Below are 24,855 nucleotides of genomic sequence, written 5' to 3' on the forward strand. Positions count from 1 at the left end.
CGAAGCATAGGTCTCCCTGCAGTTGCTTCTGACACCTCCCCGCTATTTTCGCTCGAAGTGTCTCTCACCCCTTTCTCTCCCCTTCTGCTTCCTGCCTGGGCTGCTGCGTCTCTCTCAGCATTACTGAGATCCTCCTCCAGAGACCCCGCGCTCCCCCTGCTGGTCCCTGCTTTGGCTGTTGACTCTCTCCTAGTCTCTGGGAGCCCTACCACTTCCCTTTCCTCCGATGTCAGTTCCCTGACATCCACCTCCCCTCCAGGGCCCCCCTCTCCCCCGCCCCTACTCTCTCCTCTGGGCGGTGAGGAGCTGAAACCCCTAAAAGAATCCTCTTCATCTTCCGACGTCTCGAACATTTCCCTCCATCGGTCTTCGTTCCGACTCGCTGAATCCTCCTCCACCTCGGAATCAGCGAACCCCTCCAACTCTTCTTCTTCGTCGGTGGTGGCGAAGTATTCCCTCCGGAACCTCGCCACTGGCTGGGGTTTCCGAGGGAATCTCTGATGAAAAGTTTCAATCAAAACCTCGTCATCTACATCCTCTGCCCTGACCCAGGTGTTTTCCGACTCCGGCTCCCCTTCCCACATTACCAAATACTCTACTTGCTCTCCCCTCCACCTGGAATCGAGAATCTCCGCTACATGGTAGCTGTGTTCTTTTTCCTCCATAGCTGGTCCCCTATTGACCCTCCCCTCTCTGTCCCCTATATACGGTGACAGCAATGATCTGTGGAACACTGGGTGCAACTTCATGTGGTTAGGTAACCGGAGTCTGAAAGCCACTGGGTTGACCTGTTGCGTGACTTCAAATGGGCCCAGCCTTTTGGGTCTTAACTTCTTACAACCTCCTTTAAATGGTAACCCTTGGGTGGACAACCACACCTGGTCCCCCACCCTAATGCTTTCTCCTTCCCTTCTGGTTTTGTCTGCCTGCCTCTTATATTCCTCCTTCGCCCTGTTTAAATTAAGTTGGAGCTGGCGATGGATCGCTTCCATTTCTTCAACGAACTGTTCTGCGGCTGGAACGCTCCAGTTCTCCCCCTCCCCCCCTGGGAAGGCTCGGGGATGACACCCGTGATTGGCCAAAAAAGGGCTCATTCCCGTGGACACGTTCTCCGCATTGTTATAGGCAAATTCTGCCAACGCCAGCTTCTCCACCCAATCATTCTCTCTGTCATTCACATAACACCTCAAATATTGCTGGAGGACACCATTAGCTCTCTCCGCCTGCCCGTTGGTTTCTGGATGGCGGGCAGTGGAAAAATTCACCTCTACATGCAATAAGCTCATGAGCTTCCTCCAGAACCTGGAAGTAAATTGTTTCCCTCGGTCCGAAACCACCCTCAAGGGGGCACCATGCAATCTAAACACATTTTCCACAAACAATTTAGCGGTTTCTTCTGCTGTGACCGCATGTGAGCAGGCTATAAAGTGGGCCATCTTGGTTAACAGGTCTACCACAACCATAATGGCTGTCTTCCCTTTGGACCTGGGCAGATCAGTCATAAAATCTATTGCCACTGCCTCCCATGGTCTTTCCGGCGTGGGTAGTGGTTCTAATAAACCCGCCGGTGCCCGCCTCTCCCCCTTGGCTCGTTGACATCGGTCACACCCTCTCACATACTCCCGCACATCTTCCCTGACCTTGGGCCACCAGAATTCCCTGGTAACCAGCCACATGGTTTTGTGTTGCCCAAAATGCCCTGCTGTGGGGCTATCGTGCAGTTGCTTGAGTACCTTTTCCCTCAATTCTCCTTCAGGTACGTATAACGCTCCCTTGTAGTACAACGCCCCGTTTCTCTCCTCAAAACCCCCGGGTTTGTCTCCCTCCCTCCTGAGACCCCTGAGTTTGTCCTGGGCATATTCATCCTGCACCGTTCCCTCTATCAGTTCCCTTAGCCCCACCAATGCCGCCCCACACACCCAGCGATCCTCGGGAATGACATGGGTCTCTTCGGGTGCACCCTCTCCCTCCAAATATTCAGGTTTGCGTGAGAGAGCGTCCGCCCTAACGTTCTCCTGGCCTGGTACGTAACAAATCTCAAAGTTAAATTTGGAGAACTCCTGGGCCCATCTCAACTGCCGTTGGTTGAGCACTCGCGCAGTTCTCCAATACTCTAGATTCTTATGGTCCGTGCGCACTTGCACCTTCTGTTGTGCACCAATTAGTAGGTGCCTCCATCTCCGGAAGGCCTCATAAATCGCAAGAAGTTCCCGGTCGTACACCGTGTAGTTTCTCTCAGATTTGTTCAGCTTTCGCGAAAAGAAGGCACACGGTCGCCACTCGGACCCCTCCTTCCCCGGCTGCAGAAGAAGCACCGCCCCTATGGCTCTGTCAGAAGCGTCTGTTTCGACCCTCAGCTTTTTTTGTAAATCCACATGTAGAAGTTGTTCGTCAGAGGCGAAGGCCTTTTTCAGTTCCTCAAACGCTCGCTCCGCCTCCCCCGTCCAAACAAACTTCTTTTTGCTGCTGAGACAGTCCGTGATGGGCGCCGTCAGGTGAGCGAAGTTTCGGATGAACTTACGATAAAAGTTTCCAAACCCTAGGAACCTCTGCACATCCTTCTTAGTCTTGGGGGTTTTCCATTCCAGCACCGCTTGAACCTTGCCGGGGTCCATGGCCAACCCCTTGTCTGACAAGCGGTACCCCAGGAATTCCACCTCCTTGGTATGAAACTGACACTTCTCCAGTTTCACCCACAGTCTGTTGGCTTGCAGCCTGCTCAACACTTCTCTGACGTCTCTCACATGTTGCTCCTCATTCTCCGAATACACCAACACGTCATCTAAGAAGGCCACGCAATTCTTGTAGAGCAAAGGCCCCAGTACATGGTTCATAAAGGCTTGAAAACACGCGGAGCCTGCTTGTAATCCAAAAGGCATAACGAGATATTCAAATGCCCCCAAAGGGGTGAACATGGTGGTCTTCCATTCATCCCCTTTCCTTATACGTATCAGGTTGTACGCCCCCCTTAGGTCCAGCTTTGTAAAAATCTTTCCTTTTCGCACCCTGGTCAAAATATCATCAATCCTGGGCATAGGAAAAGCCACCGGCTCTGTCACTGCATTTAGGGCCCGAAAGTCACATACCAGTCTCGGCTTGTCCGTGTTCTTTTTATCCACAAAAAACACTGGGCTACCCCCCGCTGCCTTGGACTCTCTGATGAAGCCTCTCTTCAGGTTCTTGTCAATGAACGCTCACAACTCCTGCATCTCCCTGTCTGACATGGCATACAACCTGCCTACAGGAAGCTGTGCTCCAGGGAGTAAATTGATCTGGCAATCAAAGGGCCTATGCGGGGGTAGTTGGTCAGCTTCCTTCTCGCTGAACACGTCGCTGAGATCAGCATACTGTGATGGCACCTTCCCCTTCTCCATCACTTCCGTCCCTGCTAGGGTGGCTTGGGCCCCTGCTGACCCCTTTTCCCCCCTGCAGTGTTCTAAGCAATGTGCGGAACCGAAGGAAACCACTCTTTGATGCCAGCCCACCAGTGGATCATGTAGGGCTAGCCAGCTCATTCCCAAAATAATGGGAGCGCCTCCCAAGGTGGCCACATTAAACGCTATCAGTTCTGTGTGCCTTGCCACCCTCATTACCATTGGGATGGTCTGCAAGCTGACGCCTCCTCCCAACAGTTCTCTGCCATCGATCGTGGTCACCTGCAGGGGGTTGCTTAAGGGGATAGTCTGTATCTGGTGTTCAGCAGCAAACTCCTTGCTCATGAAATTGCAGGAGCTGCCTGAGTCCAACAGCGCCTTTATTTTTAGGGGGTGTCCATTTTGCAACTCTAGCGACACTTCAATCACTAGAGCAGGTCGAGGAGCTTCTGGCACTGGCACTTGGGGAAGGGGCACTTTCACTGCTCTTTGGCCTGGCTGCAGTGCCCTGCTGGCAACCAGGCGTTGGCTTTTACCTGCTCCGTTTCTCCCTGCTCTTCCCCCTCAACAGTTCCCACCATCCCTTGCCATTCCTTCCTCTGGGGGCAGACTCTGGCAAAGTGGCCTGGCTGTTGGCAGAGATAGCATTTCCGGGGTCCCTTTCCCTCCTTCTTCGCCCCCTCACTGGGCTTTGAAACTGCGCGCGCGCGGGCTGTTCCGATTTCCATCGGCTCTGCCGGCGGGAAAGCTGGCTCAGGAATGTCTGGAATGCGTAACTCCTTCCAACGTTCCCCTCTCCCTTCCCGCCTCTCCAAGGCTCTTGCCTCCTGGCGCGCTCCAATGGTCAGCGCAGATTTGGTCAGCTGATCCATAGACACCGCCCTGGGGCTCCTGGCCAGCTCGTCTTTCACAGCTGAAGAAAGACCTTCTTCAAATAGCATCTGAATGGGTGCTGCCGATAAATCCCACCCCAATCTGTGAATCAGCATGGTAAATTCAGTCCAGTACTCACGGACAGATCTGCTTCCCTGCTTGCAAGCCATTAGCTGTCTGCGCACTACCCCCTCCTCAATATCGCTGGAGAACATGATATCCATTGCACGAAAGAATTTCATAGTGTCCTTCAGGATATCGTTGTGCGTTGCCATCAGGGGTCGAACCCAATCTCGCGCCCCCTTCTCAAGATGCCCAATTACGAAAGCAACTCGGGATTCCTCATCAGGGAACTCATCAAACTGCACATTCAGGGCATATTGCATTTCAGTCCTAAAGGCATGGTAATCCTTGGGGTCCCCCCCAAACTTCTGCACTAATCCTGGTACCTTTCTGGGGAACTGAGTGGTTCTCCCCTTCTTGTCTGCATCTTGAGCCCTCCTCTCCTCGAGCCTCGCCGTCTGCAGCGCAAGTTGGACCTCCAATGCTCGGTATCTGTCTTCCAAGCTTGGACCAGCTCCACCCCCTGCGGCTCCGGCTCCTGCTGGGTCGCTCATGATGCCTTCTCCTGCACAGGCAGCGTACAGAGACTGTCGGACTGCTGTCAGGGGATGATTAGCTGCTTGTGCTTAAAATAGTGCCCCTTCAGAGTTTGTGCGACCCCACAAACCTCTGTGTGTGACAGAGCTCCTCAGACATGTCTGCTCTAGTCACTTGTAGAGTCCGACAGTGGCTGTCTGCGGAAGCGCTTCCAGCAAAGAAGTTCCTTAACGGAAACGCGTCTCCTGGACTCACGACGTGACAGCTTCCGGCGAAGCATAGGTCTCCCTGCAGTTGCTTCTGACACCTCCCCGCTATTTTCGCTCGAAGTGTCTCTCACCCCTTTCTCTCCCCTTCTGCTTCCTGCCTGGGCTGCTGCGTCTCTCTCAGCATTACTGAGATCCTCCTCCAGAGACCCCGCGCTCCCCCTGCTGGTCCCTGCTTTGGCTGTTGACTCTCTCCTAGTCTCTGGGAGCCCTACCACTTCCCTTTCCTCCGATGTCAGTTCCCTGACAAAGATGAACAAGGAAGAATCCTGGCTATTGAAATTTCGACCCAAGGAGAAAAAGTTTTGATATTAGGAATCTATGCACCAAATGAGGGGAAATCAGAATTTTATAAGAAGCTGCATGAGACACTACTGGACTATCTGGACTATTCCAACATCATTATGATGGGAGATATGAATGGGGTCGTCTCTACTTTGATGGATAAGTCACGGAATCAGAATCTGACTAAAGATGGAAGACTACCAAAAACTTTCTTTGAACTAACTGACAATATGGACCTAATTGATTTATGGAGGACGAGAAACCCCCTAGGTAAAGAAGGAACTTTCTTTTCTGAGGCCCACCTGTCATGGACAAGAATCGACCAAATCTGGGCAACTAGAGGGCTGGCACCTAAGACTACAAAAATAGAAATCTGCCCAAAGACTTGCTCCGACCATAACGCTTTGAAAATGGAAATGAGATTTACTACTGCCGACTCCTTCAGATGGAAAATGAATGACAACCTGTTAAGAGATCAAGAGATCGTAAAGAAGGCCCAAAAAACTTTAAAGGATTATTTTGAAATTAACTTGAATACCTCGGTGGAAAAAAGAATTATCTGGGACGCAAGCAAAGCTGTTATGAGAGGGTTTCTGATACAACAGAATACAATTAAGAAAAAACTTTGGAATAGTAAAAAAGGCAAGATATTGGAGAAGATAAGTGATGGAGAGAAAAAATTAAGAGTGAATCCAAAATCAAAAGAGACTTTAAGAGAAATCAAATTTCACCAGTCACAATATGCGAAATTGATTAACCAAGAAGTGGAATGGAAAATCAAACAAATGAAACAAAGATCTTTTGAATCTGCGAACAAATGTGGGAAACTGCTCGCTTGGCAGTTGAAAAAGAGACAAAAATTAAATTATGTCACCAACTTAGAAGTTGAAGGGAAAAACATTCAGAAACCGGGAGAAATTAGAAGGTGTTTCCAGAAATACTTTAAAAAACTGTACACACAAGAATCCGAGGAAGCAACTGAGATAGAACAATTCTTGAAAGATAACGGCCTACCAAAATTATCTCAAGAGAAGAGATCAATCTTGAATTGTAAAATAACACAACAGGAAATCGAGGACGCCATTCAGAATATGCAACTAGGCAAATCTCCGGGCCCTGATGGACTCACCTCCAAGTACTACAGGATTTTAAAAGACTATCTGATACAACCATTAATGGAGGTTTGCAACCAGATTATGGGGGGAGGGAGGGCACCAGATACGTGGAAAGAAGCATTCATCACACTGATACCTAAAGTGGAAACTGAAAAGACTCAACTCAAGAACTACCGCCCCATCTCACTCCTAAACGTGGATTACAAAATATTTGCGGATGTTTTGGCTAACAGATTTAAAAAAGTACTAAATGAAGTAATCCATAAGGACCAAGCAGGCTTTCTCCCAGGTAGACATTTGTATGATAATACCAGGAACATTATCGATATTCTGGAACTTTTACAAACAAATATTAACACCAAAGCAGTGTTAATTTTTATTGATGTGGAGAAGGCCTTTGACAACATTTCTTGGAAATTTATGAAGAAAAACGTGGAAGGGATGGGAGTGGGAAGGGGGTTTGAGAATGGAATAGAGGCAATCTATTCAGAACAAAAAGCTAAGTTGATAGTGAACAATGTGGTGACAGAAGAACTTCATATTGAAAAAGGAACACGCCAGGGGTGCCCCCTATCCCCTCTGTTGTTTATTTCAGTCCTGGAGGTTTTGCTGAATATGATAAGGGAGGATCGGCAGGTACAAGGAATACGGGTCGGAGCGAAACAATATAAACTGAAAGCATTTGCAGATGACTTGGTTTTAACATTACAGGAGCCAGAACCTAGTACAAAAAGAGTTTTGGAATTGATTCAGAAATTTGGTCGGGTGGCGGGTTTTAAGCTGAACAAACAAAAAACTAAGGTGTTAGGGAAAAACTTGACGGTTACTGAAACAGAGGGGTTTCAGAAGGAAACAGAACTAAACATTGTTAAAAAAGGGAAATACCTGGGGGTCAATCTGTCTTCTAAGAATTTGAATCTATTTAAAGATAACTATGAAAAATGTTGGTCAGAAGTCAAAAAAGATTTAGAAATTTGGTCAAGATTGAAATTATCCTTGTTAGGCCGAATTGCAGCTATAAAAATGAACGTTTTGCCAAAAATGTTGTTTTTGTTCCAGGCCTTGCAGATTGTGGACAGAGTGGATTGTTTCGGAAAGTGGCAGAAGGACATTTCTAAATTTGTCTGGCAGGGCAAAAAGCCCCGAATAAAGTTTAAAATACTAACTGATGCAAAGGAGAGAGGGGGGTTTGCCCTGCCGGACTTAAGGTTATACTATGAAGCTGCGGCCTTCTGCTGGATGAAAGATTGGATTTTATTGGAAAACACTGATGTCCTAGATCTGGAAGGCTTTAATAATTCGTTAGGTTGGCATGCGTATTTGTGGTATGACAAGGGGAAAACACATGGAATGTTTAAAAACCATATTGTCAGAAAAGCAATATTTATGGTCTGGAAAAAATACAAAGACTTATTGGAAAGTAAAACTCCGAGGTGGATTTCACCAATAGAGGCCAAAGCTCGGAAAACATCCAATATGGAGGCATATTGGCCGAAATATTGGGAAATAATAGAAAACATTGGAGGTAATTGGAGGTTGCAGAGCTTTGAAAAATTAAAGGATAAGGTGCAAAATTGGCTACATTATGCCCAAATTAATGAGGTTTTTAAGCTAGATAAAAAAATAGGATTCCAGGTGGAAAAATCGAAACTTGAGACAGAGTTGTTAGAACCAAAGACCAAGGTAATATCGAGAATGTACAACTTGCTGCTTAAATGGAACACTCAGGATGAGACAGTTAAATCAGCCATGATAAAATGGGCTCAAGACATTGGTTATAATATTATGTCTGAGGACTGGGAAAGGTTATGGACCACCGGTATGAAGTTTACGGCATGTAATGCCTTGAAAGAAAACATTATGAAAATGGTATACAGGTGGTACATGACCCCAGTCAAGCTCGCTAAGATATACCATTTGTCTGATAATAAATGTTGGAAATGCAAGGAGGCTGAAGGGACATTCTTTCACCTCTGGTGGACTTGTCCAAGATTGAAGGCCTTTTGGGAAATGATCTATAACGAGTTAAAAAAGGTGTTTAAGTACACCTTTCCCAAGAAACCAGAGGCCTTCCTTCTGGGCATTGTCGGCCAGAAGGTGTTAAAAAAGGATAGAACTTTTTTTATGTATGCTACAACTGCAGCAAGAATTCTTATCGCCAAGCATTGGAAGACCCAAGATTTGCCCACACTGGAGGAGTGGCAGACGCAATTGATGAACTACATGGAACTGGCCGAGATGACTGCAAGAATCCGAGACTTGGGAGAAGAGGCAATGGAGGAGGACTGGAAAAAAATTAAAGACTATTTGCAAAAGTATTATAAGCTGTATGAAACATAAGACGTCGTATGATTTGGAACGTTAGCCCCAGCAATGAAATTTAATTATTTATGAAATTGCTAACATTTGTGAAAGAATCAAAGTTTAAATGGGTAAAAATGATATTTTTAGAGTAAATGGAGAATAAGAGATCTAAACTTAAATTGCAACTGAAAATATAAAGAAACACACGAAATAAGGGTATAATTTGCTGATGACTTTATTATCAAGAATGCATTATGCGGGAGATGTGGGGAAGTCCAATGGAAATTTGAAATAAGCTGTTGAAATGGATGTGATTTTCTGTTCTTTTTCCTTTTTTTCTTCTATTCTGCTTTTTCTTTCTGTTCTTTTTGTAATTTGGAAAAATGTAATAAAAATTATTATAAAAAAAAATAACTGGGGATATGATTGCAGAAGCTCTGCAGCTGGATCAGATCAAATGTCTTGCTCGTGCCTTTAAGGGGTCACGGTTAAGTATCAACTTGCCAATATATTTTTGTGTGTTTTTCTGTCCCTTGTCCCAATTCCTTATATTCAACTGCATCCTTTCTTTAACAAATTCAGTTTAAGAAAAACTTGAACTGAATTTGCACAAGTGAATGTGATGGTCTTGCTCCTGATCTGTAAAACATGGATGGAATCCACCGTACACAGCCTTGCCACCTGTTAGTTCTTGGTGCTAGACTTAAAAACAATCTTTCAGTTGCAACCAGAAGACAAGGCCAGTGCTGTACCAAAGCTAAGACAGGGCTACCAAATATTCCCAGACTGCCTTTTGCTCGTAACTTCACATTTTTATTTTTATTTCCATTCCTGAAGCAATAACACAATGCACTGTATTTTGAGTGCTAATGTTGATTGAAGCTTTTTTTTCCCCTGCAAAAGATGTGCACTTAAGCTGTCAAGAGAGTGAGTGATTGATGGCCGATCTAACTACTATTTGTGTCAAGGCTTTGTCAAGTCATTGTTATCAAATGCTGCTTTACTGAATATCACAATATCTTCTGGAGTATTCAGTCAAAATGAATTCTATGCCACCATCTCTTTGATATAATGCTCAATACCTTGCGTCTACATTCTGAACCGGGAAATGGCCTTTTATTCAGTGTAAATGAATAGCTGTGATTCCTGATCAATGTACAAAGGGTTACAGGGCATTGTTGGATCTGTAGTTGTGAAATGTTCTTTTTTTAAAAAAAGAAAAAGAAAAAGTTGAAATGAAAAATCTGCTTGGTTAAGAGTGTGCTTTTTATAAGTATTTATTCACCAGACATGCTTTGGTACAAAAGCTCTTAATGAACTAATATTTGGTTTTTTGTCACCCTGGATGTAAAATATTATTATTATTATTAATTAAAAACCCAAAATTCAAAATTCAAAAATGAACAGCAATATGCATTTACATTTAGTGTAGCCTCCACTCCTTGACGTGTTGTTACAGTATATGTACAGTGAAAAACAAAGATGCTTAGCCATCTCTTATAGGACGGGATATAACTGATTTCCCTCCTGACTTGTACCCCATTTCTGCTGTAGTTTTGTGTACACTCAGCTTGAAAACATGTGGACAGTTTCTAGTATTCGTCTTCTGCCATAAGGACTAGTCCCTTATTCACTTTTTAAAAGATTTTCAGAATTCTAAGGAAGCAACTTTTATTAATTCTTAGAATTAAAATTTTGTTGTTTTTGAGACTTTGTCAGCGGCACATTTGAATCAGGAAGATGAATGCAAATGTGTAGAATAGCTAGCAGAATTTTGCAAGAAAGATGTTCCATGTTAAAATGCTGACCCAACAGAAAGGAGGCAACAAAAAAATCAGGTTTTTAGGGTGTCATTCTAGACAAGGCTTTATAAAATTTGCAAGGTATTTGAAAGGAATGGTACATATTTAGGAATAAAATTTACAGGGGTAAGGAAGTAAGAAGTTCCACACCCTGTCGGTTTAAATTCCTTAGCTATTGATTGGATTGGCTCTATATAGAAAGACAAGAAGAAATGCATTTTTTCTAGGCATGTGCTTTGAGATGCTTTTTATTACAGGGTGTGCATAAATATCGATCACACAAGGGCCACTTTTCTGTGGCTTCTTCACACTCCATTACAGGAATTCCAGTAAAGCTTGGAATGTACTACCACAAGATATAGCAAAGGTGATTAACTTTTAAAAAGCTATTAGTGGCTGATAATTTTGATCCTCAAAGGGAGGGAAAATATATAAAGTACACATTGATACATTTCCTCAAAGGTGGCCAAAATCTGACTTCTTTTGGTTGTGATTTTTATATCATGGTAGATTCCAGTTTTAACTCTAGAAAATGAAAATCCATACCTTCAAGCATTCCCTTCTCTCTTCTGTTTGCAGGTTGTTAAAGGCCTTACATATTTATGGAGTTTAAAAATTTTACATAGAGGTGAGTTGTGGATTTGTTTGCATTTTTCCAGTGCATATAATTGTTTAGTTTCATAAAAGGAATCACTATGATGTATTCAAGATTAACAGGTTTCTGGTAGAATGGAGGGTTTTTTAAGGGAGCAACCTACATCTGTTGCATAAAGTTAACATTTGGCTTGGTGCATATAAGCACAGTCTGGGATGGGATTCAGGGTTTTGGAACATAGCTGAAAATTGTGGGAGTGGAAATTGCTGATGATGGCTGAAATATTATAAATATCATCCAAAGCAAATGAAAAGCAATTTACATTTTGATATTTCTCTGGCCATGCACCCATCAAGAATAATTTCTCAGAGTAGTATGTGAGCCATAGAGTTGTGATTTGGCACCTTACAACAGCTGTTAAGGCCCCAGTATTGTAGTTCATTGTTCCCTGCTTTGGAGCTGATTGGCTCCTTCTGGGTAATGACCATCACCAGCACCTCCCAAATGGATGTCCCACCTGATGTACAGGTGAGAAGTATGGCAGATGCATCCCATGGTGACAGCTTCTCTTGCTGAGGTTTCAGCTTGGCCTTTTCAACTGGAACACCTCAATCTGCCATCAGTGGCTGATATGCATAATGAAAACTATCCAGTGTGAACCCTCAAACTGCAGATTTTGCAGAGCAGAGATAATCCTACTGATGCAGCCATCCAGTCTTTAAATGAGCTAATTTGTGAACCCACCCTTGAGCTCTTAGAATAGCCAGCAACCTCCAGAGGGAGCAGGCGACCAGGGTCAGAACAGCAGCAACAATTTGTCTGCTGTTACTGCTAATGCACAGGGGGTGGTGAAACATACATTCATATGTATATGTAGATATGTGTTGCTGCTGATAATTATCTCTTAGCAATTCACATCTCAAACAGGGTTTTGTATTTCTCAGTTTCCTTGAACTTTGGAATTCTGCACTCTAATGCTTGCGTGCAATTCAAGAGGAGAGGGTGGCTTTTGTTTTTTAAAAATATTTTGAATAAAATGGATTTTTAAAATATCTATTTGGTATTGAATAAGGCAACTGCATTCAACTTCTTGACCCTCTCCTTGACATTTTTGTAACAGCTAGAAAAGAGTTGCCCACATGCCATTTATCCAGTAGCCTGGTAAAAAATAGCTCAGATGGAGGTGGAATGAAAAGGCATCTGTTCATCCTCCATAAGGCTTGTCTCATATAAATAATTGGTATTAAGGAAACACTTGTGATGATGGGCACATAATGTTCCATTTTGGCTCTTGTCTAAATTCTTCCACATTCAAAATGGAAGTATTAATCACAAAACAGATGCTTTGGGAGAACATTGTACACACACACACACACACACACACACACACACACACAGTGCTTTCTCTAGGTTTATTTATTTTCTTGAAGAAATAAAGGTGCATTTTTTAAAAATTCCAATAAAAATTGTGGTAGATACTATGTTGCTTGGTTGGTTTCCCGCAATTAATGAAGAGTCTTGTCGCACCTAAAAGGCTAGCAATTTTTATTGTGGCAATGTATTAGTCTTTTAAGGTACCACAATACTCTCTGTTGATTAATGCTTCTCCTCTGGAAATTGTTTCCACTATCTGTCTGTTTTGAAGATTTAGAGAAATCTCACTCTAGAGCAGAGATGGCAAAACACGCACCCTACCAAAGAGCTTATAGCTCCTATTTGGGATATTTTTGAAGAATGTAAACCTCAACCCCCAGCACAACTGCAGTCCTCCATGCCATGCGTTTAACTTAGAGGTGGGGACCTTTTTCAGCCTGAGAGCTGATTTACCTTCTGGGCAAGCTTCAGAAAGCCAAATGCACATGTGAGTGGGTTCAAGGGGGAAACTGGGTCCAGTGACTAATGCAAATTATAAGGTCTGACTCAGCAGATAAGGATTGGGTTGGGTGTTGGTTTTTTTTGCAAGGCATAGCCTCAGAACAACAATAAAAGCTCTTAGACATTAATTGGTACATAATACGATCAAAATATGAGTCCTATATGAGTGTGGATGAGCCCTAAGCCTGCAAGCACAGATGTGTGTGTGTTTCAAATAAACTTAGTACAGCAGCCAGAAAACTTTTATGTCTCTTTATAAATGATAAGCTATATTTAGTAAGCTATATTTAATGAAGTGTGAATGCTGTATGGCTTTGCTTCCTTATCATGTGTTGCTGTCCCCTTACAGATGTGAAGCCCTCAAATATGTTGGTGAACACAAGAGGCCAAGTCAAGTTATGTGACTTTGGGGTCAGCACACAGGTACCTTCATTTCTTCTGCTCTTTCATCTATATCCCTCCTGTTAGCTTGTTAGCTGGCCACAAGACAAGCAGAGCCCCTTGCAAGCAAGCTTGGCTCTGCTGGGAATGGGGGATTCATCCCTTTTTTTTTTAATCTCCTGGTGACTTTTCTTCATCAGAATATGATTGTTCATTGTTTAATGACAGTAAAAACTGCTGATATTGTAATTACTACTTACGAATAGCAAACTTCATTGATATGCAGCTTGGCTCTGAAAGCGTTTGGATCAAACAAAAGGGAGGGCAGAGCGGGAGGATCGCCTGGGGAGCCCAACTGGCCCACAGTAAAAATTAATATTGGGAGCAACAATGGTGGTGGGCTTCAACAATGTGCAGCACAAATTTTAATTAATTTCCATTTTGGGCTTCCCTTGAGAACCTCTGTGATACTGACCCATGAGCTTGCTGCAATGTTGAATTGAATTGCAGCCACCTTTCCTCCCAGCCAAACATGAGGACCAAAGAGAAGGTCACTGCTGTATTATACGTTGTCAAAGTCTGTTGTCCCTCCAGCATATTTAGTGTTCATTCCAGCCTGATAATGAAGGTGGCTTTATTCACATCTTGAGCCAGCTGACAGTGGGGGGAGGAGGACGGCTGACTGGATGTGCTGAAAATAAAATAAAATAAAACCCTCCTTCCAATTGACTATTTATATCCAACTGGTTGGTGGAGCACTAAAATCTCTAAGCATCCTGTTTAAAAGAGAATTGTCTTTAAGGTTATCTGCCATAAAGTGAAATACTGTGGTTGTTTTAAATTAGGGCTCTTGTTCAAAAGGAAAGAGAGATTTAATCATTTTTAATGCCTTCACAGGCAAATTTGTTTCCTCACACACACATACACACTTTATATAATTTTTAGCTGATTTATACATGGAATGATTGTAGGTTAAATGAGGAATAATTGCCCGTTTTATTCCCACATTATCTTTATATGGCTCTAACAGGCTGTTTTGTCTGATAGCTGGTGAATTCCATAGCCAAGACGTATGTCGGGACAAATGCTTATATGGCGGTAAGTAAATGTATGCAGATACTTCTGTTGCAGACAAATAGCCTTTAGTGGGCTGCTCAATTTTGTCTGTAGTTTTTAGTTCGGGTGCTGTTACTTCTACTGTTAGGTGTCTTAAGTCTTTCTTAGTAAACAGATATGGAAATAAGGAAACTGTGTATTTTTTAATGTGACATGAGGAATAGTAATATAGAAAGCTAAAGTGCACATACCAAACTCCTGTGTCTGCAAGGTCAACTCATTCCCTTTGACAGATGAGGCAGCTCTGTGAGTGTACCCCATAACAAATGGGAAGCCCCATGTGCACAGGGGGTTTGGGTGTGCAGAGAAGGAGCATGTGTGGTTCATGAGAGATCCATCTAATTTGGGGGGATTTGGGTTCAGTTCTGTGCTCCACCATGAAGGCCCTGTCCGCTTCTTCAGTGTAACTCGGAGTTGTAAAAATAATGGGGAAAGTGATACAGAAATAATAGAACATTAACCCAGTGATTCTTGGTTGATTCTTTTGAAGCTCTTGGGTAGGGGTAAATGCCACATGTGGGCTGTGGCCATGTAGGAAGGCAAGAGGGTGGGTGTGGATTGTAATTCTTGGCTTGCTGCTGTTAAAGGGTCTCTAGGACCATGATAGGAAACCTCACAGGCTAAGTGAGTGCTTTCCTAGTAAGCTTTTTTGGTGCCTCTTTAGGTACTAAAGAGAACAGAAGTGTGAGAGATCAGCCTCTGCAAGTGGCCGGCAGCATAAAGCCTGTGGATTAGCCTTTTTGCTCTTGGCTGGTCAGCTGTAACAGTTGTTCCTGCCTTCTGGTGTTCATGCTCAGGTGTAGCCATCCTCTGGCTGAAGCTGATGGGAGTTATAGTCCTAAACAGCTGGAGGGCACCAGGTTGGGGAACATTATTCTAGTGCATGCCCTCATTCCGTTCCTATCTCTGATATATAGTTCAGTGTTCCAGGCATCTTGAGAATAGAGGTTATGAATATGTGACTTTTAATGGTGCTTGGGCATGTGCACAGGTTGGGTGTGCTCAAATGCTAGTCCAAATGATAGAGACTGGCCTCTGCCATTCTGGGACCCTGCCTGCACCACAGATGAAGGTGGTTCGTTGGGTTTGCCAAATGCCTTGAGCGCAGGCTCCCCCTTTGCAGGAACGATGTTCTTGCTGGCACTCCATTGCCTTCACCTTTCTGCTTAAAGAGGAAAGATTTCCTGCACTCTAAGCAGGAATATGAGTCATCTTGAATTGTGAATACTGCAGATACTATTTTTTCTTTCTTTTGCAATCATTGATTCACTTCACATTTTTCTAGCAAATGTATTTGGATCACTTAACCTCCTAAAGTACAGAATGGCAAATACGTAAAAGGGCTTTAAAGGTATTGCTTTTGATAAGTCCAGCTTGCCGGTTGCCACATCCCTATCTCCTCAAAAGCTGGAACACTCTGATTTAAGCAGTGGGAGGACTTCAAACAAATTATTCTACCCAACTCCAGCTTTTCTTCTGGATGACTTTAAATAGCTGTAATAATTAAATTGTATTATTCCTTTTAATGTACAAACCTCGATTACACATCTATTTCCCAGGTGTGCATTAAAGAAATTACTTCTTTTCTTATTGTTTACGGATGACTGTGATGCATCCATCTGTTAATTGAAAAAAGTGAGGATTAAAGCTGTAAGATGTTTTGTCAGTTCTTCTGTTAGGACTGCTTTGCTGCTTGAATGAATTTGTTTCCAGTCATCAGATTTTTGATTTTTTTTGTGTGTAATCTTGAAAGAAAGGGGGGATGCATATAACACTAGGAACGAAGAGAGGGACAGAACTGTATCCTGTTCCATCTGGTGCACAGGAGATGAGATGGACAGATGTAACTGTTTTGTGGGCTCCTTATAGCGCCTTTGTTGTTTGGAGGGCTGACATGGGGCTGAGCAGAATGCAAACAGCGGAAGCCAATTGACTTGGTCTCAAACTAAGAAGAGCTTGTAACACAAAACAGATGCAACAGTCCCCACATATGTCTAAGCTTAACTTTGTGAAATTTATACCAGGAGTAGCTTACCTTGGATAAACACACACACACACACACTTTTCCAAAGAGTTGAGCAGCAGCTTTTTCTTGTTAGTAAAGTTTCTGCGCCTTCGTTAGTGAAGGAAATTGTCCTTCCCCCACCCACTGCTTCAAGCTCTCTGCTCAAGGAGGTGTTCAGAGGGGCACATTTAGTGGTGGATCAGGTGTCTCATGGCTGGCCTTCTGTCACCTGGCGTGGAAGCAGCTCAGAAACATTGCCTCAAGATGTCAAGGATGCTTCTGCCCTCCCTCTGGCCTTTCAGCTGTGGTGCTGGCAGCTCACTGTGACAAATCTGCAAGCTGGTGCCTAAGCAACATGGCTGTATGGATACTGCGATACCAGTTCCTACCTGGAATCAATCTTCTTCTTAATAGAATGATTGTTGCTTAAAATTATACTGTGAAAAAAGGTTAAAGGCAGACAAATCCCTACCCTAACAGCTTCAGATCTGAAGCAGGGATGGCAACCTGACAGTTTGATCTGCCCACAGAGCCATTCTGTTTGTTCCCTAGTGGGAACCAAATTTCAATCAAGGTATAGAGGAAAACGTGCCAGTAATTCAGCTTGCAAGTGATAACAATAAAAAATCCTCCAAAGTTGAGTGGCAGAGAGATTCCAAAAAACTGTGGCTACTGCTTTATTCTATATAATTCTGTGTCCAGGCTATTCAAATTGTCTGCTAAGGAAAGCTATGCCCTGTATGAATGAGGCAAATTGAGCCTATTTGCATAATTTTTTCTGTGATTTTAAAATTTATTTTGCATAATTTATTCTACTACTTCTAAGTTACAGAGAAGAGCAAGGGATAGGCAGACCACTGAAATATTGTGCTCTTTCCAAACTGGCATTGCTTAGCAAGTGTTTGCAGCCATAAAGGTTGGAACTTAACTGTTTTTAACGGAGGTTTTTAGGAAGTGAAATTCTGCAGCGCTATTACATTCTGCGCTCTTCCCTCTTTTGCTGCTCCTATAAAATTGCAGCACACACGTGTACTTGTGCAGATTTGATGGCATTTCAGCTGACATAGCTGTCAGGTCTCTGAAACCACTCTGAGAAGAAGATTAGAAAGGAGAAAGTGAAGTGCTTTTCGAGAGTAATTTATGGACTTCTGAAATGTTTGTTACCAGAACTGGCCTAACATGAGCCCTACCAAGGTTGCCTCTGTACATGACAGAGGGGACATTATTGCCTGTCTGGAGAGCCTGGTGGCTGCCCTCAGTGGCAGGTTGTACAACCTGAGGGAAGAGAAGCAGACCTGGGAGCTCTTTGGAGGGCAGAAGCTGGAATTGGCTCTCCAGGATTAACTGCCTGTAGTTCCCTCCCCTGACTAGCTTTTCATAAAACCATAAGAATATCTCTACTGGATCAGGCTGAAGCAGGCCTCTAGTCCAGCATCCTGTTCTCTGATTGGCCAACCAGATGCTGCAATGGGAGAGCAGCCAGCAGGACCTGAGAGTGCAGCAGCACTCTCCCCACTTGTGGTTCCCAGTAACAGGTATTTAGAGGCATACTGCCTCTGACAGTGGAGGGATCTAGAGTCTGCCCTCCCAGACCCCCAGTTCAAGCCCTACAGTCCATGATAAGCTCAGGACAGGAAAGGCTCACCTTTCCAGAACACCGCTACTGCTTTGCCTTTGTTCATAGGGACTCAGCTCAGAAGTGCTATGGTCTGTTCTCTGCATGTGCTTTGCTTCTGGGAGGATTCTGCTCTCTGTACTGTCTAGAAGGCTGAGTCTTAAAGACCATTTAGGCCATTGTGTCTGTGTTTTTTACTTAACGTTTACTTGGCGCTAAAAGCTCCTGACCTGGGATTAGCAGCTGAGAGGAAGCATCCTTGAGCACGTTCGACTGGCACTAATTTGGGTGCGTTTGTTTTCTCTAAAGGCTTCTGGGTTATTATAGAGTGGAGGGGGAAAGGAGTTGTGCAAGGTGCCTGAACTAGACAGGTGCATTAACAGCACAGTGGGAAAGAGAGTCTTGTCGAGTCTTTTTATTGTTGCATTTCACACTGTACTTGACCTTGGCAATACTTAGAGCACAGCTTTTGAGTAAAAGAGCTGGCTGGCTATTTTGTGTTCCTTGCTGTCTCGAGCGGTATTAAACTTGCCGCTAATTGGTGTGAGCTGAACCTCTTTTATTTGCAGGTTGCAATGTACATTAGCTTGGGAACAGTTAAACAAGAGCTGGTTTTCTGTGGACACCCCCCTTGCTTTCTTCACACATTCGTACAGATATGCTAGTAACTTGCATAAGACAGATGACATGAGAATAGAGATGCATATGTGAGCATTGTTGGGAAAGTGATGTCCTGATTAGTTTACGGCATCTAATTTTATTTTGATTGCTTTGTTGTCTATAAGGGTACATTTATTCTGACTTTATCAGAGACTCTGGGATAGAAATAAGTACCGTATTTTTTGCTCTATAAGACACACTTTTTCCCTCCTAAAAAGTAAGGGGAAATGTGTTCGTCTTATGGAGCGAATGCAGGCTGCACAGCTATCCCAGAAGCCAGAACAGCAAGAGGAATCGCTGCTTTCACTGTGCACGGATCCGTCTTGCTGTTCTGGCTTCTGGGATTCAGAATATTTTTTTTCTTGTTTCCCTCCTCCAAAAACTTGGTGCGTCTTATAGAGCAAAAAATATGGTATATTGAAGGGTCCGTATAGTGAGGGCTGCTCTTAGAGCGCTCCCAGGAAGTTGCCCTTTGGTAGCATTTTTAGGGGTACTGCAGTTGGAAAGGTCAGCCTCCCCAGTGACATTTTGGTTGCTCAGTTGCAATGAGAGAATGGTGGTCCTGGCGCTGTATAAGAGCAGTCAGAAACACAAGGAATACTAGCCCTGAATAGGTGAGGCTACACATGATACTGTAACTCCATCCAGTATTATATATCACAAGAGTGCACAGTGCAGTTTGGCCATGCTTGGCAAAGCTACATACAACTGAGGCTGGCATGCTGCCTTTGGGGCAGTAACTGGGTCAAGCACGGTGTACTCTCTGCCAACCCATTGGTTCCTGGTTTCCAATTCTAAATGCCCCACCAACACTTTGCTGCTCTGACAACCCACCCCATTCAAGCTGGCCACATGTTTCATGCTTGCTTCCTTCTCAGCTCCACTCTGAAAAAGAGTGCTGTCCCTCAAACCCCAAGCAACTTTTGACTTCTCACCATTCCACTATCTGCCAGTTGTGCTGCTTGCTTAAACGTTTCCAGTTTCACCTCTTAAGTCCCACTCCACGTCTCATTGTATCCTTGTGATACAATTGCCCTCTAAAGTTGTCACTCATACTCTGATTGTGCAGCTAGAATTGTTGTTCCTTCTCCTGCCAACATAACCTACATGGGAGCTTATCTAATGGGTCCCAATTAGGAGAGTGAAGAGAAATGTCCTTAAAAGTCTGCTTTTGCTGTTGAAATAAATTCAGCAGAGTGCATGCTTTCAAACATTTTTATCAACATTTTAGCATCTGAGTTTTTATTTTCCCTCTCTAATTAAGGTTGTGTTTTTATTTCTGGACATTTCATTAGGTTCAGTTATCTCTCTCCATTTGCTTTTAACAGCCAGAACGCATTTCAGGAGAGCAGTATGGAATTCATTCTGATGTTTGGAGCCTAGGGATTTCCTTCATGGAGGTAGGTGCCTTTATATGTTTGTTTTTCAACTATATAAAAAGAACACAATTGGGTTTTGATTCCTGATTCATACAGGTTTGGGTGTTTTTAAAGAGATCCTGCATATGAAATTTTTGCATGGGGGAAATAATGTGTGAGCTAAGTAATCCATGTTGATGCCCAAGCCACAAAGGATCAATCCCTTCCTCCCTTCTTTTGAGGGAGAGGCATCCTGTGGAATGGGGGCTACTAGAGGACCAGGCATCAGCATGGATAGCCCAGCTCGCACACCATTTGGGAAGCTAATGGGAGTACAGGGATATTCTTTGTGAGGGATTTGTAAACCTGTGAACTGGGACTAAGATTACAAAGTGACTGCACTTTGGAGCATCCTTTTGCATGTTGAATAGTATTTAACAACCATTGTTTAGTCTGTGTGTTTTATTTAGAAAGGATTTGTTCTTCAGAAAGAAGTTTCTCTTGAGGTTTTTATCTTGAGGTTGGAAAGACCCCATACTGACTACATCATCTTATAGCCTATGGATGGGATTTAATGTTGTGCTAAAGCCATTGCTCTATCAACCCAAGCTTTTCTGCTTGCCAGAGGGAACTGTTTTCCCCATCCTCTCCCTGCACTGTTATGCGTAGGAAACAGGGGTTTTTTTTTGGGGGGGGGGTTGAGGGAGTGCAAGAGGAGCCCCATTGCACCAGTACAACATCTTAGTTGAATCTAGCCCATAGAATGAAATTAGATTTCAGTTCTGCCTCTATTGTTGTTCCATGCCTGCAACTTGGGTTGCCAAATGTTAGGTTGGGCATGCCTCGCAGGTAAGTGAAATGAACCACTCCAGTGCCAGATAACTGGAGGGTGCAGGAAATGGGTGCTCAGCTCATGCCTAGCTTGGTCAGGCCAAAGACATGGGCCAGGTTTCTGTAACATTTTGAGGTATTGCTGTTGCAGTTAAGAGTGTTCATCTGAAGTTTTTTGGGCATGATGAGTAAAATTTGTATATCCTGGCCATCATTAATATGCTTTATGACCTGGGTGGTAATCTACTCTTAGCTGCAACTGCAATTATAATGTGGATAATTCAGAATGTTACAAAACCTGGCCTATGGCATTGGCTTGACCTGAACCTCCATCCCATGTGTTAAGCTCATTTCTTATCTTGACATACCACACATAGTTGTTATGATAAAATTTCTGCTTCCTGTTGCTAACACTGCACGATGATTTCAGATAAGTAATCTGCTCCCCCCACAACTAAATGTTTGAGTCCTATAGTGGGGATAGTTAAACTTAACACAAGAGAGCTTGTGCAAAGAGCCCTGGGCCTGGGTAGTGCCATCTCTTTGCACAGGGAGGGTCTGCTTATTGCCTCTTCTTGAACAAACTTCCTTTCCTCTTCTTTGCCTTCTGCTTGCTTTTCTCTCCTGAGTCAGAAGCATGGAACAATTTGTCTCTGTGTGCTTTGTTAATTGGTGTGTCATCTGCTCCTCGGAGACCTCTCCTCAACATGATCGTTGTTTTATTGAAGTGGTTTGAGTGATGTGTTAAATGAGGAGAGCAAGGGAAAATGGCTTTAGAAAGGTGAAGGTGATGCTCCAGGAAGTCATGCAAGGTCATTGCCATTAAAGTCACACTGTCTGTTGACACTGGGGTGGGCCAGGGAGCATTTGGAGAGGACAGCTGGAGTTTATGTTGGAATTTCCAAACATCCCTTTTGAGCCAGACTTTGTGTCATTGAGCTAGTGTGTTCCTTAGATCCCTTGGGTAATAAAGCTAAAGAGGTTTTCTCTGCACTTTTATTCAGAAAAAGAAAGGATGCCAGAGCTTAGAAATGTGTCAGAGTCCTTGATCCCACGTGCATCCAGTGGGTTGAGTCATGAGATTGAGGCATTCTGTGGAAGCAGGTGCACTCTCTTCTGAACAATTATTTCATGTGTGTCAGGACTGAGATCTAATATTGAAAGTTTCTGGGGTAACCAGGAAAACTGCTGGTCCTAGTTTGGGCAACAATCTATACCAACCTTCCCCCACCTGGTGCCCTGCAAATGTTTGGACCACAACTCCCAATGGCTGTGCTGTCTGAGGCTAATGGGAGTTGTAGTCCAAAACATCTGGAGGGCCCCAGATAGAGGATGGCTGATATTCTTCTGGATGGCAATAGACTACTTCTATACTGTAGATTCATTAGTCATATGGTAGGGTAATAAAAAGAGAATTGAGACATGTGAGGCCATTTGTTCTGAGCAGCTAATGCATTCTGCTTACTACTAACAGGCCCTAAAAAAGGCTACACTGCATCGTTGTGTAGGGGAAAAGAGCCCAGCCTGACAGCAGTGCAGTAATGCTTCAGAGCCTGCTTGAACTCTGTTGTCAACCTGAAATTTATTTTAGTCTTCTAAGCTTGGAGCAAAATGTGTGGATCTGCCTGCTACCAAGTCAGACTATTTATCCATTTTGCTCAGTATTGTGTACCCTAAACTACCCTTCATGTTTATATTCTCAGTTTTTAAAAAGTGTGTGTAATTGGGCTGCTTCCATTTTGAAGGAAAAGAAGTTGCAGGACGCAATTGTATCTTAAATCTACTTTATTTTGAAGGGGAGGGGGTAGTAAACTGTAAACGGCAAATAGGCCTTATGCAGGTTTTGACCAAGAGAATATTTGAGAAAATCAGTGGAAGAGAGAAGGAAGCTTAGAATGTGTTACGTTACAGATGTAGATACATGAGAAAGCTATAGTTCATTGGTAGAGCATGTGCTTTGCTTGTCAAAGGTCCCAGGTTCAGTTGCTTGCACTCCTAGGACTGGGAAGAAACATTGTTTGTCAGAGCCTTTGGAAAGCTGCTGCCAGGCTGAGTAAATGGTACTTGGCTGAATGGACCAATTGTTTGACATGGTATTAAGCAGCATCATATGATCAAACCTCCCTAAGCTACAGTTCACTCTGACAAGCCCACAGTAGGAGGACTTCTGGTTTGGAAGGTATTAATTCCTTGGAGATGCAAGTCCTGGCCCAGTACAGGTTGAAAATTAAGCCTTTCACAATTTATTTCCCAATAAATCCTACTACTATTACTAGCCATGATGGCTGTGTACTGTCTCTACTATCAGAAGCAACATCCCTCTGAAGGGCTGTTGCTGGGGAGCACAAGTGGAGAGAGCTTTTTTGCACTCAGGTTCTCCCTGGGGCATCTGGGTGGCCACTGAAGGAACAGAATGCCAGACACCAGTCTGCTCCAGCTAGACTTTTCTTATACCCTTAACGTTAGTTTGGGGAAGGCTGCTTTATCTCCATGGGAAATGTTTTGGTGGAAGTGGCTGGCCTTTCTTGAAATGTTCTTTTCTTCGAAAACTGAAGCATGAGGATTGGTGGGTTTCCCCCCTTTCCTGGTACTATTAAAAAAAGATAAATTGGACAGCAACGAGCGAGGCATGAGGCATCTCTTGGGACCTAGTTATGAGTCCTGTAATATTGTGCTGGGGCCACTGTTGTCTCCTCTATGTTGTAAAACCTCCCCAGAGCTTTTTGCAACGATTGTTAAGGGTGTTTTGTTTGAGCTTCTTCTCCATGCTGATATTTCTGTCTGGTCACCAAAAAGTGGCATTTTCCTAGTACATACCATGCAGGCGCAAGGTGACATAACAGCTTATGGTCTCACACTGAAAAGTGTTATACAAATCATTATTATTAGTTATCTTCAGCCTTGTTATGAATAACAGTGTATTCTAGGAATGGCCTTGTGTCCATCACTGGCTCTCCATTTCTTAAAACAATGCAACCCTCAGTATTGAAGTGGTAGATCACATGTTTTGCATGCAGAAGGTCCCATATTCAATTTACAGGTAACACTGGGAAATACTCCTTCCCAAAACCCTAGAGAGCCACTGACCATTAGTGTAGGTCATTCCCAAACTTGGGTCTCCAGTTGTTTTTGGACTACAATTCCCTTCATCCCTGACCACCGATCTTGCCAGCTAAGGGTGATGGGAGTTGTAGTCCAAAAACAGCTGTACTGTGGCAGTACTGAGCTAGATGGGCCAATTGGTCTGATTCGGTATAAGGCAACTTCATATGGTCCTAGGTCCTGCTACTTTGTCGCAGGGTCCTGGTCCCAATGTGCATCACACTTGCTGCTAGATTCATTATGCCCAGGGCCCTAAGCTACTGAAGGTAATGGGGCCCTTTATATGTCCAGCTATCCTTTGCCAACAACAAATTGTCACTGTTTTTTGTGTTGAATATATGCTATATGGTAATTTATGGACCTAATAGTTATCTAAAACCATTTTATTTGTTTTTTATCTTATATTTTGGAAATGTACATCCGTTTTTCCCCCTTTAAATTTTTTGGGGGGCCTCAAGAGAATGGGCCCTAAGCTATAGCTTGTTTAGCTTATATGTAAATCCGGCACTGGTTATGCCCACCTTTCAGATTTCCAGTGCCAGGCAAAGAGAGTTTGCACTGTAGAGATGTGGTCCTATCTGCTTCCATAGAAAGTCATGGCCAGTGTTTGCTTTCAGTTCACTGCTGGAAATTCAAGCTGGCTTGTCACTCCCCTTTTAATTCTGTGTCTGCTTCTGCAAGATAGAAGGTCAGTATTA

The 24,855-nt window shown here is 43.6% G+C and overlaps 1 protein-coding gene across 7 annotated transcripts in view; it reads left to right on the forward strand.

Annotated features, from left to right (window-relative positions):
* MAP2K5 (mitogen-activated protein kinase kinase 5) overlaps positions 1–24,855 on the forward strand; it is a 137,738-nt gene that overhangs the window by 53,321 nt on the left and 59,562 nt on the right. For all 7 annotated transcript variants that reach the window (XR_014213416.1, XR_014213417.1, XR_014213418.1 and 4 more), the window contains exons 13-16: positions 11,199–11,247; positions 13,439–13,512; positions 14,518–14,568; positions 20,195–20,266. Coding sequence is in view for 4 of the 7 variants with exons in the window: in XM_082198628.1 (XP_082054754.1) it covers positions 11,199–11,247; positions 13,439–13,512; positions 14,518–14,568; positions 20,195–20,266 (246 nt within the window). In the remaining 3 variants the exon portion in view is untranslated. The remainder of the gene's footprint in view (positions 1–11,198; positions 11,248–13,438; positions 13,513–14,517; positions 14,569–20,194; positions 20,267–24,855) is intronic.

Source organism: Podarcis vaucheri, assembly GCF_965113315.1.
Source record: "Podarcis vaucheri genome assembly, chromosome: 14".
NCBI lineage: Eukaryota > Metazoa > Chordata > Lepidosauria > Squamata > Lacertidae > Podarcis > Podarcis vaucheri.